The sequence below is a fragment of the Bacillus rossius genome, chromosome 1 (assembly GCF_032445375.1).
Source record: "Bacillus rossius redtenbacheri isolate Brsri chromosome 1, Brsri_v3, whole genome shotgun sequence".
Classification (NCBI taxonomy): domain Eukaryota; kingdom Metazoa; phylum Arthropoda; class Insecta; order Phasmatodea; family Bacillidae; genus Bacillus; species Bacillus rossius.
Window position 1 is genome coordinate 192,945,506 of NC_086330.1, and position 17,283 is coordinate 192,962,788.

Below are 17,283 nucleotides of genomic sequence, written 5' to 3' on the forward strand. Positions count from 1 at the left end.
AAGTGTTAAAAATTTAATTTTAAGTTCATGATTAATGTAATGTAGTAAAGAAATTGGTAGTAGGTAGGCTAACAATTTTATAAAACACCTTTTTTTAAAATTATTATTTAAGTGTGAACCCATAAGCCACCCACTTTGAAATTTTGAGAATCACTTACCAAGAGTATAAACAATTTATAAGAATTTTTTAAAAATTTTCAAAAATTTATTTTTTGAGAAAATCAAAATTTTGAATTTGATATCTCAAAACCACTTTTTATGACAAAGTATGTTGTGTTGTACAACAAAAGAAAGAGCATTTTTAAAACTGAGTAAAATGACACCACTCCCATCACTAGCTCAATTAGAAGAAAATCTATGGGGATTTATAAATATGTTGGGTTACGTTTTTGCCGGATTTTAGGAAACTTTCCATAGCCGTAATTTTGAAACCGTTTAAGATTTAAAAAAATATATATATATTTTTTCCTCATCTTTACGAGGACAACCTTTATACCAAATTTCATTAAATTCTGAGGTGGTCAAGTAAATTTTTTTATTTTAGTGTCTTGATTTCATACGGAATGTGTTGCACGAGACTTCCCACTGCCCTTATTTTAAACAGCCATAATACGAAAAACCAAACATCAAGTTTAAAGCATAAAATAAAAGCTCAATAATTTAACATCAAAATCATAGTGTGTTTCTTTTAAAAAGACTTTAAGGCTGAGAACTATAAATGCTCAACTATGCTGAAAGCAGAAACCTACCATGCCAACGCCTTTAACAGATAGTACACTGGTTCCCATACCAGGCATCTGACAGGGCCCCTATGGTAGCAGGTATGGTGTAATATATATGTATTGCAATTGCACTAAGCTTTTAATTATCAAATTTACCTTGTTACACTACCAGGGGAAGTTTTGCCATCGCTGTCAGCCATGTAACCAGGGCTCAGGTCTGAAGATCTTCTTGGGACACGGAATTGGTCACCTTTTAATTCACACTAAAAAAAAAAAAAGCTCAACAATACTTTTGCCAGAAAAAATAACCACCACTTAAACAAGAACACTAAAAAAATTAAAACCATACAAAATAATAAATGATACATTAAAAGCTTAAAACTACTAAAATTCTTTCCTTCAGGTCAATGAAATTTATGAACTCATGTATAATGGTTTTAAAGCTGTCTTCAAAGCATAAAATAAATTTGAAAATAAAATGAATATTTATGTTAAGACTTTAAATATAAAAGCTTACATACATAATAAATTTAATATAATACTACTATCTTCAAAATTAGATCACCTCAAAATTATGACTCACTCAAATAGGACACCTTACATATTAAAACCACATAAAAAACAACATGAATTCAAATACAAAAATAACTATAAATAGTTACCTTAAATTTTGGTAGCCAAATTTTCCACTAGAAATATGTAAATATGACTTTCATGTTTAAGTAACTAATGAAGCAATTTTATAAAATGTTAATGTTGAAGTATCCAAATGATTTAAAACTTTGTTGTATTTGAAATAAACCAACATCTAGCTGTATGAAGTTAAAAAAATCTAGACAATGAATAAATGTGTAACTTCTCATCGACATTATCGATTTAGAGACAATAAGAAGTGATGCGAACGGAGCACTGACAGAATGCATGGGTGGGAGAAATGGGAGAACTCAGAGAAGACTCACCAACTTAGGCAACATCCACCACATTTCCCACTAGGAAGAAATCCTGGTTAGACACTGCCAGGAATTGACCCCGGATCGCCTCGGTGACAACTCAACCACTGTGGCCTCTTAGTCCTTATGTAAATGTAGATGAACTTGCAGTCCATGTGGTGTTAGAATGTTCAGATCACTCTCCTACTGCCAGGGCGATCTTCCGGGTTTGATTTCTGGTGAGGCCCACCCAGGGTTTTTCACAAGAGGGAGATGTAGTGGAGGTTGCAGAGGTTTACTCAGGGTAGTCTTGATTCCCCCCCACCAATTTATTTTTTCAATGCTTTATTCTTATATCAACACCCTCACTGTGTCTAATGACATTCTTCTGTTCATAGATTTAACATATTTGTACTGCAGTATAAATAATAAAACAATGGTGTGTCCAGCTCCTTTGAAAACATGTAAAGAGAGAAGAATCAATGAGTAAGTTTAATAAATCAAGACCGCAATCAGAATCACTAAAAAAGTGGAAAAGACCCTTCACTAAGAAACTAAAAATATGAAAAACCACAACAAACTTATAAAACAAAATTTTACCTGCACAACAGTTGCAGATAAAACTTCTTTTGTATGCTTTTTGTACACAATCTTCATTTTACAAGTAATATCTTCTTTTCTGTACATTATTGTAGTATCATCTTTCAGAGCAGCTGCCTAAAAAAACAATAATATAAATTTACTTCAAAATCTTTCCACGTACTGCTAATAAAATAACCCATACAAATAAAAGATTTACAAACAATGATATTTCACTCGGTTCTCAAGAAAATCTAAACATTCTTACCCCTCGCGGTAAGGCTGTTGCATTAGCACGTCCATCATTTCATTCAAAATCCTTTCGTAAAAAAATTATGCCTCATCTATCAAAAATTTTACGTTAAAAATTGAATATTTTTTGCTTACTATACAGAAGTAGCAATAATAATAATAAATTTGCTAATCCTTACAACAAAAGAATTTAAGATGCACAGTAATCACAGGATGTCCCCAAACTTTCGGTCCACTGATCCTCTGCTGTTTTTCTGAGTTGTAGTGGTAAGCAGAATCAATTGTAGCCTGACTTTATGGGTACAAATAGTTTGAAATTTTGATCATACACTTAAACACACAAACAGATTTAAGTAATGGTCAGAAAAAGGAAGATAAGTTACTGACAAAAAATAATTGAACACGAAGTATCATAGGATCATATTACACACAAATAACTCATATGACTCATATTGTTACTGCCCTTGTGTAATTAAAAAGAGCTATATTTTAATTTTTTTTATAAAAGCCCTGGGAGCTGCTATAAGTGAGTGAAAGACACTACAGTACACTCAGAAGTACACATGGGAGAAACATTAAATAAAAGGGACTTACTTCTCACAAGCGGAAGTATAAACTGGATTATATTTGAAGAAATAAAAACAAGAATGAAGATGTTTGGTTAAAGCTTACCCATTTCATTGTTAATTAAGGTTTTGATTATTTTCTTTTGATAGTTTCAAGAATTACAAAATTACACGAATTAAAGTTACTAGGGCCCCGGCCATCAAAACTCATCTGCTACCCGGATGGCGTCTCGGTGATACCTTGCGGCTCGTCCTGACGGGAGCTTCAATAGTACAGCCATGGTGCCTATGGTCATGATCACTGGCATTGGCCCAATCCATTTGGGCGCTAGTCTGGCGCAGTAATACCGGTTTACCGCTGACAATGAATGCAGGTGTCCGTAGACCAGCTGGTCGGGTGTCAGAGGGGGTGGGAGCCGCATTGTAATTAGGGTGATTTGAGCCTGGTCCATGGTTTTGGTGTTGCCGGGCAGTTTCATGGGTTCCCATCAGCTCTCGAACATGCTCTTCGGGGGTTCTGTCTTCAGTTTCTGGGTTCCTCTCATCAACGCGGTACTGGCCCGGAAGTGGGAGGTTGAGTCCTCGAACTAGCCTGACCGGGATTTCTCCCGTGGCCGCATTGGCCCGGCGGCGTATACAGAACATTATGTCTGGTACGTGGGTATTCCAATGGGAGTGGTCCTCTGATAGGCGGAGTCGAAGTCGCGCTTTGATCTCTTGGTTGAGTAGCTCAGGCGGATTTGCCCCCGGGTGCTATGCCGGTGTCATGTGTGCGATCATGCGCCACTTCCCGCAGAGTTCCACCCATGGCGGCCCGAAAACTGCGCAGCATTATCTGACAATAGTACCCGTGGGAAAAACTCTGTCTCGAGTGCATGCGCGATGGTTCCCGCCCGGGCGTTGGACATGGGGTAGGCCTCCATCACTACCAGTAGAGGTGCTGGGGTATGGCCCCATCAAGTCCAATGCTACTGTAGAAACGGTTCCGTGGGTCGTCCTGGCAGCTGCTGTTCCTTCCCATCGGGGCGCCGTGCTTTGTGTCGTTGGCAGTGATGGCAGCGTCGCACGTTGTTACGCATGTACTGGTTAAGCCCTGACCAGTAGAATGCTTCACGAATGGCTCTCGTGATCTCGTCCGTACCCGGGTGTCCGGCAAGTCAATTCACGTGCAGCATGCAGAACATCTGGCTTTGATTCTCACGTGGTACGAACGTCCACCACGGGTGTTCGCTTTCAGCAGGGCGTGCCTACAAATGTCAATCCCTCGCACGGGCCATCCACGCAGCTATGTATTAGGGCCTGCGACTGGTCATCTGTTCTTTGTACTGCATGCAAGAACTCGTCAATTTCGTTGATTTCCGCCCCTGGCGGGAGTGTCAGAGCGTCGTCACTGTTAACGGCGCAAATGTTCGCATGGTGACCGTGTGCGCCTGGCTCATCTACTGGCCGCCTGCTAGTGGATGGTAACAGTTCATCCCAGGAGGCATCATTGCGGGCTTCGACCGTGTCGTCTGGGTTGAGGGATAGCTCGTCCGCGAGTTCGTTAACTCTTGCTTGGCAAATGCTCTGCAACAGCATGGCCCAGTGTGTGAACTTTGAGCGGCGACCCTGCATTGTTGCCAGCAACTTAAGGCACTAACAGGAAGTGTTGACCCTCCAGGTGTGGCCTGTAGCGTCGGAGCTCCCTCACTATCCCAAGGCATTCACGTTTGTTAACCCGAAAGCGTCGCTCCACTTCCCAGAATTTCGCGCTCGGGGCTCGCCTCCGTCACCGATTTGCAGCAAAATGGCGCAGATGCCCTTTGACTGGCATCAGTTTAGACGATGACCTGTTTGTTCGGGTTGAGACACGCTAACTGGTGGCATTTGTGGAACCTGTTCTTTAGTTTGTCAAAGGCAAGCTACGCGGCATTCATCCACTTAAAGGGCTGTTTTGGTGACATTAGTTCCGTGAGGGGTTTGGCCATGAGCGAGAAGCCAGGTATAAACTCCCTGAGCCAGTTGGCCATTCCCAGGAAGCACTGCAGCTGTTTGCGGTTGTGGGGCAGAGGTTTGTTTACAATCACTTCCAGCTATTTTTCCGTAGAGCGGTTCCCCTCTGCTTTGACTACGAGCCCCAGGAAGTCAAGCTCGGTGGTGCCTAAGTGACATTTTGCTGTATTGCACGTGAGTCCATGGGTGGAAAGTCGCTCTAATACGAGCGCCAGGTGATGGGGATGCTTTTCCCAGGTCTGGGAGCAGATAATTATGTCATATAAATACGCCGCGGCAAATTTTCCTGCATAATTATCGAGCACACGGTTTATCATGGTTTGAAACATGACGGGCGCATCTTGCAAGCCAAAAGGCATTGCGCAGAATTGAAAGCTCCACCCGACCGGAATGGTGAAAGCAGTTTTAGGTCAGTCTGTGGGTGCTATTAGCACTTGCCACTAGCCTGATTTTAAGTCCAATGATGAGAATATTTTAGCATCTCCCAGTCCAGCTATCATGTCGGCAATGTTCAACAGGGGTGGTAGGGCGTTAAGGGTAACCTTATTCAGCATTTTAAAGTTGACACAGAATCGCAACTTGCCGTCCTTCTTCTCTGCCAAGACTATTTGCGAATTATACTGACATTCATTTAGCTCGATAATGCCGTCCTGCAACTTCTCGTGCATTTGGGTGAGGATAGTCTGTTTACCCAAGTGTCTGTAGCTCCCAGGAGGGGCATAAATCAGTTTGTGCGGGAGGGTTGGGATGGCATATTATATCACCGTGGTGCGTTTAAGCGGGTCAGCGCTGGCAAACACGTTACTCTGGTGGTCGAACATTTCTCAGTGACAGAGGGGCACATCATGTAGGAACTTGTGATCCGGAGGTGGCAGTGGGGATCCAACACCATGGAGGATGCGTCGGCCCTGGACGCCCACGTGTAGACGCCTCGACCGCACCTCGTTGCTGGCGTCCTGGTCACACAACCAGAGCTACCCTAGGATGACATTGTCCCTCAGTCCCTTGACCACCAAGGCAGCCGTGACGGAGTGCCGGTCTCTGCGTCGCGCAGGCTTTGCCGACAGATGCGAGCTGGAGTCAGCCGGGTCGAGGCACGAACTGTGAGCTCTCGACGAGGCGGGTGGCTATGCAGTTGTGGCTTGCTGCGGTGTCAACAAGGGCGTTCACCACGACGGGGACTCGGAGCCGGCCACATTCGGCCACGCCTACGTGTTCCAAGCTGGGTGTGTCTGTGGTCATGCTGCTGGTCTCGACTGCAGGATACTGCACCAGCGGAAGGGGCCCCTGCTGGCCGGTGTCAGTTGCTCCCTGCCCGGGGTGCGTTTCAGACCAGGCAATCCTGGTAGCGGTCTGGCACTGAGGTGGTGACCCACCGCTGATGGCGGGGCGGTTGTTTACATTCCGGCTGCAGTCCCATGGTGACGTGTATGGCACATGAGCAGTCACCGCGCTGTCCCCGCCGCCTTCACATCCTAATCGACGGCCCGTGCACACTAGGCAAAGTTCTCTACTGACTTCTATGTTGCGTGGCACAGGTGGACACGTAGTTCAGGGCGCATCAGCTCTACTGCAGGTTCAATCACCTCATCTGGGTCGGGTGAATATTAAGTTTTATTGCTGCCGACAGATACACTGACGATGCGTACAAAAAAAACAGCAAGTAGTCCAGCTTTCAGGCTAGCCAGGACACTGCGTGGACCGGCCCCGAAAGTGCAAGTTCGCTGAATAATACAAAACACTCTAGGGAGCTTAAATTAGTTAAGTTACACAGTCTGCCGCCGGGGTAGGCCTCGAAGGTTAATTAAATAAAAAATGTTAAAATAATTACAACGGCAGATGATAACAGATCAGTTGAGAGCAATAGTTGAAGTCGACGAGGTGCTGAGATACGTCCTACCCCACACAGCGAACGGAAGAGACTGCCGCAGGCCATGGGTGTCATACCCACAAAAAGTGCTGAATTTAGCTTTAGTAGATTGATATAACAGAAAAATTCAACATAACATCTTTAAAACCTTTAAAAATTAAATAATAATTTAGACTTTAGTATTATATATTACATTAAATTAATTATTAAGTACATTATTTAAAAAGATGAAGTCTCCACTGCTCAAGTTAAGATGCGCTGAAAGGGTTCATGCCGGGCGACCGAAAATATGTACACAAACGCACTAGTTGGCGGGAGGTTTGAAATAGAGTGTCAGTGGGAGGAAAAGGGGTCAGCAACGGTGTGAGGCACAGCGGGCTTAGGGAGGGCGTAGCCCTGGTCGACGTCAAAAGTATAAAATTACAGAAATATATAGAACATAACCTGGATTTTTGTGTGCAAGTACACAGAGTTTAATAAGCATTTATTTGAATATTATGGGCTTGAAATCATAATTGTATCAAATATGATAAAATATATTTTAGTAATCAAGCCTACATAAATAAAACAATTCATACAGAACTAGAATGTGCATTTTCATAAATAAGAGAAGCATGATCCTTTAACACAATAAATTATCACACTTCCTATATAGTCAAAACCATTTAATTACCTTTCCACTGAGTGAAATAGCCTCATTTTCAAAAGAACTTTCTGCAACATCAATGGAAGAAGTGTTAGTTTCCTGAAATAAAAAATTGCAACCGATATAAATGACATTGCACACACAGAATACAGTTAACCCTCGATTAGTCGGACCTTGATGTTCCGGACATCGGATAAGTCGGCCAACCATTAAAAATAAATAAATAAATTTAAAAAATTTGCAACAGACAATATTAATTTCTTTAACATATAAGACACCACAATAGCAATGGTGGTGTTCAATAATGTGTAAAAAAGAAAACTATGTACAGCGTGGTATGGGCCGATTCTTTGAAGGGGAAAAATGTGGCAATTCAGATGTCAGAGACTTGACAACGCTGCCTTGCCAGCAGAGACGTGGCGTCATAGCCGGCCGGCCAGCTGCTAGCTAGAACACGTCCTTCTCTTCCCCTCTTGGCGACAGGTGCACGGACTACTGTGCGTCACGTGCTGTTAAACAGCAGGTGTACATGTCAGTATGCAGCTAGCTTATCAATAATTGTTAACACTCATTACACTTCCCCAGTTCCGCATGCCACAATTTTTTCGTGTTATGAACATTCACATTTCACAATGGGGCCTAAAAGACTGTTGCTGAAAAATTAAAATTGATAAAACAAATTGAGTTTGGTGTTTCTGTGGCGAATCTGTCTCGAATACGGTATCGCGAAACAAAAAGTGTCGGACATAAAAAAAAATAAAGACAAGTTTAAGCAGTTTGTGTTCAAGTGTGACTCGGAAAAAATTGTTTCCAGCAGAAAACGGCTTAAGCAGCCTACAGAAACAGATCTTGAAGAAGCAGTTTACAAATGGTATGTACAGCCACGATCAAGTGGCGTCGCAGTGCGTGGTGTAGAGCTGCAAGCAGCCGCTGAAAGACTAGCGATGCACCTGAACATAGAGTTCTGAGCAAGTGATGGCTGGTTGTGGCATTTTCGCAACAGACACGGCATAGTCAACAAGAGAATATTTGGCGAAGCCCTAAGTGCTGATACTGCTAGTGTTGAGCCATTTAGAAAGCAGCTTAATGATCTACTTGAAGAAGAAAACCTATCTCGTGTACAACTATACAATGCTGACGAGACGGGGCTGTTTTGGAGATCACTACCAGAAAACACACAGGCCTACAAGCATGAGGGTACTGCACCCTGACGAAAACTTAGTAAGGAGAGACTTTCGGCTTTACTGTGTGCAAATGGTGATGGAAGTCACCGCCTTAAATCAGTTCTTGTGGGAAAATCTCGCAAGCCGCGTGTCCTCAAGGACATTATGAATAACCTGCCTGTTTACAAAAAGAAATTTCTTTTTGAGGTGATGGTTGTATTGGAGGAACCACAAGATGAAAAAGAGGACACACGGGGCCAGAGAACACTGCAAAAACTTCGGGCCTACAACAAAGTCAGCCATTTTCAATTGGGCCTCGGCTTCGAGGGAAATAAAAACGTCCACGCTAGTCAATGGATGGAATAAGCTTCTCTTCGACAAAGACGTAGAGCACGACTTTAAGGGGTTCGAGGCCACTGATTACCAGGAGACATTGTTGGCATGTGGCGAAACTGGCCCCACAGAAGCAGATATCCATGAGTGGTTAGATGCTGACGAGGCAGAACTTCGTTGTCAGATACTGCCTGACGAAGAAATTATTTCAGAGGTTATGTATCCTAACACAGAACATAGCACAGATGAAGAAGAGGAATTAGAACCCCTCTCAAAATCAAAATTATCAAGTGCCAGAGATGCGTAAGATACTCTAATTAGCATTATTGATTCAACCACTGACACTGAACTGCAGCCATTCTATCATCATTTCCGGTTAGCATGAGAAATTGTGATTCGAAAGCAGCACCACAAGACCACGCAGCTGAAGATTAACAGTTTCTTCCAAGCAACACCTCTGTCAACTCTGACAGCTCCCACCACAGTGCCACAAAGTGTAGACGAGTTTCCATTATCATTTCCATCATGCGGCTTGACGGCAGCAGCGATGTACCAGTCAACGCATCCGGTGGAGTCTGCTGGATGGAAAAGAATTGGGGGGGGGGGAGAGCTGGGAATGGGGTGGCCGCAAGGCACAGTGAATAGCATTGGCATGGCATCTCTCTCTCTTGTTTATTGGCATCTGATCAAATCATAAGTCATGGCATAAGTCATGTTTTCAAGCATGGAGTGACTAACCTTGGCTGGATTCTTTAAGACCAAAAGAGCATGGCTCAGTTCATCATGATGTTAAGGGTAACCAATCGTGTTTTTTAAATAAAGAAGTTTATGGAGAAAGTACAGTTTTTTTATGAAGGTTTTTTTTTTGCATAATGAACTACTGCCACCTGTGACATTGTTGCTTTATAATTCAGTAAGTCTTTGGATTAATTATGTTTTCCGCTGACTAAGCATAGCTTTAGCAGGGCAGGTATTACAAAAATAAATTTATATTTAAATAATTTTTTCAATAGCATATTTAGTTTTGATATGCATAATATTGTCAACCAGGTATTTTATATTGTTATTTCTTTTATTGATAATTGATTAAATATGATGCCTTGCCAATCAATTTGTAACATCATTTCTAATACTTATTCTAACTATGACAGCTGGTCGAATTCAATTTCTTAAGTTGATTTTGGTGGAATTAGAGGTTGTGAATGTTCTGTCCTCTTTATGCCAGATGCCAGAAGTTTAGTATGCTACTTTATTTAGTACTTACCATGTGTCTACATGATTCAACAGTAAGTTATCTTGGTTTTTTAACTGAATTTTATGAAGATAATAGAAATGATTAGTAGAAATGTGACCAAATTTTTCCGAGACAATTTTGATGATAGTTTCTGTTACGTAAAACTATGATAAAAAGTAAAAAAAATTTACTAAGTCTAAATGCATAGGCAATTAAATACAAATTTAAAAAAAGCAAAAAAAAAAAAAAAGAACTGATGAACGTTTTAGAACATTAACATTTTACAAAAACAAATTTGCATGGCTTCCATGATTTTACAGAAATATTTGACACAGCATTTCCTTATTTTGAAACAAATTTAAGTAATTTTTTTTTTTTTTGCCATTTTGTTGGTGTCCAAACGATACCTGCTCTTAACTAGGTACATACATTAAGAAGATGGAGACCCGAAATTATTAATTCTCGATCACCATTTACTTGCAAAGCTTGGTTATCTTAGGTGCATGCAAACACAATACTTTGTTATTAATATAAAAAATGTTTCATCGGAAACCCACTTACCATTATGCTAAGTTCTGGTGAAGTAAAGGACATTTTTTCTTCATTTTCCAATGTTCGAAGTTTCTTTTTATGGTGCGTATCTTCAGGCTGAGGTGGGGTCTCTGTGATGTCAACTAACTCAATGACATCTGAATTATCATTCAGTCGTTTTCTTTTCACTGGACTAGTCGAGGTGTCCTCTTTCTTCCTAACTGGACAGTTGTCCCTCTCACGTATGATGACGATACTATTACGGCTAGCTGTACTATCCAAATCACTTATTTTGTTGTCACTTGAACAGCAAACCATGACCTCATGAGTGTCAGCAAACCCATTAGACAAGATGCTATCACTACTTGCTTTCTCAAATGTTGGCAGTTTTGAATTTTGCTCCTCGCTCTTCCTTTCCTTCAAGGTTTCAGGACTGACTTCGACAATATCCATCTCTTTATCGTGTTGGCTGTATTGTGATTTCAAGGATCTTTTTTCTAGTTGCACATCGTCTGCACTTTGGGTGGATGTATTTGGTGACAGAGATATGCAGAGAGTTAAATCCTGAGAATCACTCACATCAAGATCATTAGATTTTCGACTACCATCAGCATCAAATTCATCATCCTCTATTACCCGTCCTAGATATTTACTAGATTTGCTAGGTGTTGTTTTTGGATGTACAAAGTTAACTTCCACGTGTTTAATTGGACTTGATGAATACTTTTCACTAAAAACACGTTTGTCTTCTAGGTATTTTTTTGATTTTTGTGCTACAACTTCTGGCTCAACTGTAACCTCTTCAACAAGTAGACTAGATTCAGATAATTTCAAATTTTTTGCATTATCTAGCTTTACAGTATTATATTTTGCACTACTATCAGAACTTACCTCATTTAACTCAGATAATTTAGATTTTAACTCACTCGAATTTAGCAAATCAGTTCCTAATTTGTCAGAGTTTTTGAAAGCTGTTTTTTCTAAATCTGACTTAGTAATATCAGCATAATTTATATGATCTGACTTTTGATCACAAGGTCTCATATCACTAGACTGTGATGAATGTGTTATTACAGTATCATCTGAAGAAGATACATCTGACTTGCCTTCACCTGATGCACTTTCCGAGCTGCCTGTATCTGGTACATTCTCAGACTTGCCTGAATTTGATATGTCATCTGATTTGGACGAATATAACACCACAGTCTCCAACTTGGTTGGTCCTGTGTCATCTTCTAGCTTGGAAGCTTCTGATACTAGAACTGACTTGGAATATTCCAATATTGTATCTTTTGACTGTGATCCTTCAAACTCCGACTTTGACACATTATACTTGGAAACTTTAGGTATCACGCCTTCAGGCTGGGTAACTTCTGTTTTATTATCCGTCTTAATGGCTTTAGGCAATGCATCACACAACTTGAATGCTTCTGATGTCACATCATCTTCTTTGGATGTTTCTGATATCCCTTTTTCCACCTTTAATGCTTCTGATATTACAGCATTTAACTGTGAAGTTTTTGAACCTTCTGATGTATCTTCTGACTTTGATGTACTATCTGCACACACATGTGATTTTGACAAAGTGACTTCATTTAAGTTTAGTACATTACATTTATTATCAAGCTCTAAAACATCTAATTCCACATTTTGTGAAAGTGAAACAGATTTTGTACCAAGATTTAACTTTGGCATTTCAGTTTCAACACAGTCATCTGTGTTTGATTTTCCTTTGCTCTCTGACTGTGCCATATCTGTTTGCACAACAGTATCTGCTACTGAAGCACTAGATCTCCCATGTTCCGAAACATCTGTTTCCATTACCTCATCAGGTGCAAACATATCAGATTCAGTCATTACTGGAGAATTGTCCAACTCTGTGCTGTCCATATCTGCCACATTAGATATTTTATTATTAAATTCCAAAATATCTTGTGTATCATCATATGTTTCCGATGTATCCAATTTTGCATCACCAAGCAATGATGGTGAATCACTATTAATTTTGGTTTTGGGATCAAAATTAAGCTGAAATTGTTTACTCTCACATTTATTTGTATTCAACATCTGAGTATTACTTAGGGTTTTGCCACTCAAACTACCTTCTCCAGCAATTTCTGCTCCTGAAACATTATTCACAGCACTGATAGCTTGATTATCAACATTTGTTAATCCTGTTTTATCATCAGCAACATTAAGTGAAATTTTTTCATCTCTTGTATTGCCTTTCTCTGCATTAATTTCATGAAGTAAATGAATTTTATAACTTTTCTTCATAGTTTTATCTTTTTCTATAGTTTCCATGTCTTCACTAAAATTTTTACTATCATCTTTTCTGTCACTCATATCATCTTCACTTTCAGACTCTTCAATTACTTTAGAGTTTTTTCTTATTGCAGGTTCAAAATCAGTATTGGAATCTGCTTCCTTTCTATGAGAGGTAACATCAGACTTGGGAAATTGTGCAGGTGTGCGTTGCTCGTTTGGCGACGGGTGCTTCTCTACACACAACATCTTACATTCAGGCTCATCTACATTCTCCAGCTTTCTCTTGCCCTGAGGTATTCTGCTTGTGCCGTCATCCAACCTTTTATTTGAAATGTGTGCACTGGATACATCTTCAGCACTGAAACAAACAGGAACTACAATAACACCCCTGTTTATAATAATAATTCATACAAAAGAGATGGGGCTACGATGGTTGAGTAGTAGACCACTCTCCTCCTGCCAAGATGAACCGGGTTCGAAACCCAACCAGAATTTTTCACAAGTGGGAAACATGATGGAAATTAACATTAGCCAGTGGGTATTCTTCACGGTACCCCATTTTCTCAGCAATTCCTTCCATCCATGCACCTGTGAAAAGTGTAGACAATCTCCAAGATGGAGCAGAACAGCATAAGATATACATAATGCGCTGTTAAACTAGATCTAGGATCTCACCACCAGCCATTACTGCAATATGATTAAAGATAAATACTTAGGATAATAAACTGAAATCATCTAAACTATCTATATCTTGATTTACTGTACAGCTTTCCAAATCAGACATGTTATTTCTTAAAATATCAAACTTACTGCATAAAAGTGACACACTAATTTTAAGAGCTGAAAGAAAACAAAAAAAAAAAAAGTGAATCTAAGCTCCTAAAATTGATGTAAACGTTATAAGGGTGCTTACAGGCAATTGTATTTATTTGATTAAAAAAATTATCCCAATTAAATAATAATTATATATTTTGTGACTAGTACTACATAAAATTTCTAAGAGAAATGTACTAAAATTTTGTTTTAAATAATCAGTGTGCTTTGGAGTTTGGAATAAAAGATCTGTTAAGACAATTCAGTAGAAGTAAAATAGCCTCGTTAGTGAATGTACATGTACAAGCTGTTTACTAAAGAATCTCATTGATCATTAGGCATATTCAGCAAGATAAACAGAAGACTTCCGATTATCAGGGTCCATAAATCATAAACACAAGAGTAATTTTTGACACTATATCTGTGCACGCACAATGGCAACAATGCTTGTATAGCATTAAATACAAAGCAATGAATTAGTAATGCAACAAATAAACAATGTGACATAACATCAAACATATTTTGCTCTTTCCTCAATAGCTATTCGCTTCCTTCATTGCAAATTTATTTCAGATGATGCCAAACCGCATGTCAGGTATGTCAGCAGTTTCTCTGTAGAGAAAAACCAGAAGCTTTCAAGGCTAGTTTACCTCACACCCACTAGTATGCACTAGTGGCACATTACGGCAGAAACACATTTAGTAAACAACAACCAGGAATTACTTTAAAAGGTTAAATAAACTTTCTAAAAATAGAAAGCATTAAGTTTTTTTTAAATATTATTATAACTGAAATACATATCCTATATCGAAAACATTATTATTTTGTAACTCAGAAATGTTGGTAGCACATACATAGGAATGTTATGCCCAAGCCTTATTATGTAAACGATACAGTATGTAAAATATTAAAATTAATTTTGGTGGTTTAATCTCTAAATGTTATTCAACATTTATTTAAAAATACTTCTAATGTATTAAGACATACTTATATTAGAACTATAAATTAATTTTTACGGGAGTAGTGTAATGATTTAAATGGTAGTCAGCAAGCACACTTAACAGATTGGAAAACAAATTATTTGGATTAAAATACTCCCTCATAGACTAAGTATAAAAAGTATTTGACTAGCGCTGTTTTGATAAGTGCTCTGTTTTACTGGAATGAATTAGGTAGTTACTGTTAAGGGAATCTGTTACAGTGGTTCTCTAGATAACATGCGTAAAAAAAAATAAATCAGTTTTTTTACTTTGCTTTAACCATATTTTTTGATTATCCGTGGACCCCTTGCCAGTCATTAGCACGGATAATCAGGAGTCTACTGTATTGATATAAATAATTAAACGGCATTAGAACTAAAGAAGAGAAAATATATTTATAAAATATCTATTATCTAGCCAGTATTGAACTTCAAATGTGTTAAGATTGTAAACATTGAATTCAAATTAAGTATTCAACAAATTTTAGTGCTGCAAGACATTTTGTAACATCATGGAACTTCTTGGACATTACTACATCAGATGCTGACATGCGAACTTTCAGAACCAAAGGCCAAGGCAACGGATTTCCGAGGTGGTTCATGACGAGGACTCAATTTATAGACAGATGATTTGAGGAATTTTTAGAACTGCGTTACAACAGAACAAGAAATATATAGCATCTAGTCTTATGTGTCATTGTCTTTGAACATCTTAATAGTGACTGCTAAATTTGTTTCGCAGTTTACACATACGTGAGAATGTTATTGGTTGCAACTCAGAGGTAGAGATATATCGAAAGGTAAAATAATCGTGTCAAAGGGTTAGCTGCATTATAAAATAAATTTTTTAAACTATTTAAATTGGAAAATACATAGTTAGAATCTTCTGAAGTTTTAGAATAATCTAAATATAATGTAAATAATTCAGTTGAAAATTACGCAATGTTGTTAACGATTTGCCTTTGAGAGTGTTTCAACGTGTATGTTTTATCTTAGCAAAAAGAACATAGTAAATATTTTGTAATTTCCATAACTTGATTTTTTATGATCCTTATTTATTTTATTAACTTTGTGCGTTAAGAAATTTTATGAACGTGGTAAATTCAATTAAATTCTAATATTTGGACTAACAATACTACTAATTCAACAAACACAATGCATTTCCAAAGTGTGAACATATTACTTTATCTGTTTGGAAACATAGCAAAAACAAATATCAACTACTACATAAAACACACCTTAAATTTTCCAATTTTCTAAATAAAATGAACAAAACTGTTAATATAAACAGTAAAACATGAACTAAATTTACCAATCCTGGTTCACTAGTTCTTAAGTTTGAAAACTCTAAAGCCATTCATTCTAATATTATCTCACTGCTTCCAAAATCTGTCAAAAAAAGTTTTCTTTGTGTAGCATAACCTACTAAAGTTGTGAATAAGAGCAGACTACATTTGGTTATTGTTTGTTTAATGTTATCTTTGTTTTTTTCTTATGTGTGTGCTCTGCTAGTGTTTGTCTCTGTGTTTTTTAATATTTTGTTGTTTGCAAGAGCATGGTGGCCACTCACAGTCACCAAAAATATTCCCTGATTTTTCCGATTTCCCTGATTAAAAATTCAAAATTTCCCTGATATTTACAATAACAAAAAAAAACATAATTTTGATGAAATAATTTAATATTATAGAAAGAGATTACTCACATTTTAGCACCCTGCTGTATTTTCTTCATTACATACATACGGAAGTTTGTTAAATAACATAATACATTTTAAATATATCACTTTACATTATAGCGTCCCTTTCAATGACCTGCAGTCTGCGTTTTGTTTTATGTCTCTTCACAAATAACAAATAAAAATTAATTAAATACACACTACTACCCTATCTTGTTACAAATTGCAGCAATTTCAAATGCACACTACAGTTTTCATTTATGATAATGAAGCTCTTTCAGCTGGTAAGTGTTTTCAGTTGCTCATCTATCAGTTCTACTTATTTTCTTGATTCATCAATTATTCTTTGTTTCTTGGCAGCAAGCTCTTTTGCAGATATGGCTGCCCTCTTCTTTGCCATTTCACTTTCGTTCTTATATTCATAATCCTTCTTTTGTTGAGCCATAGCTTCCTTATACCGTGAATGTGAATTACGAGCAGCGTGTAATATGTCCTGTCTAAGCCATCAGATGCAACAATTCCATCATACACTTGCCGTTGAGCTACTAGGGACTCCTCTTTAAGATTCTCTATTAAACACTCATGGTTGATGGAGAAACCTCGTTCTACGTTAGCGTTTCCATGAGATAAAATTAATATAAGTTTTACAAAAGATAAAAAGTTCCGTGGAATCCTGCACCAAGAGTAACTGTTTCATCCAGAAGCTGTCAAGTCTATCATCTTTCATAGAA

At 38.5% G+C, this 17,283-nt stretch overlaps 1 protein-coding gene across 7 annotated transcripts in view; it reads right to left on the reverse strand.

The window, feature by feature from the left end:
• Positions 1 to 17,283, reverse strand: part of LOC134527188 (uncharacterized) — a 412,406-nt gene that overhangs the window by 259,760 nt on the left and 135,363 nt on the right. For all 7 annotated transcript variants that reach the window (XM_063359634.1, XM_063359635.1, XM_063359633.1 and 4 more), the window contains 4 exons: positions 10,848 to 13,443; positions 7,584 to 7,655; positions 2,252 to 2,368; positions 879 to 985 (listed from right to left, as the gene is read on the reverse strand). In XM_063359634.1, coding sequence (XP_063215704.1) covers positions 879 to 985; positions 2,252 to 2,368; positions 7,584 to 7,655; positions 10,848 to 13,443 — 2,892 coding nt within the window. The remainder of the gene's footprint in view (positions 1 to 878; positions 986 to 2,251; positions 2,369 to 7,583; positions 7,656 to 10,847; positions 13,444 to 17,283) is intronic.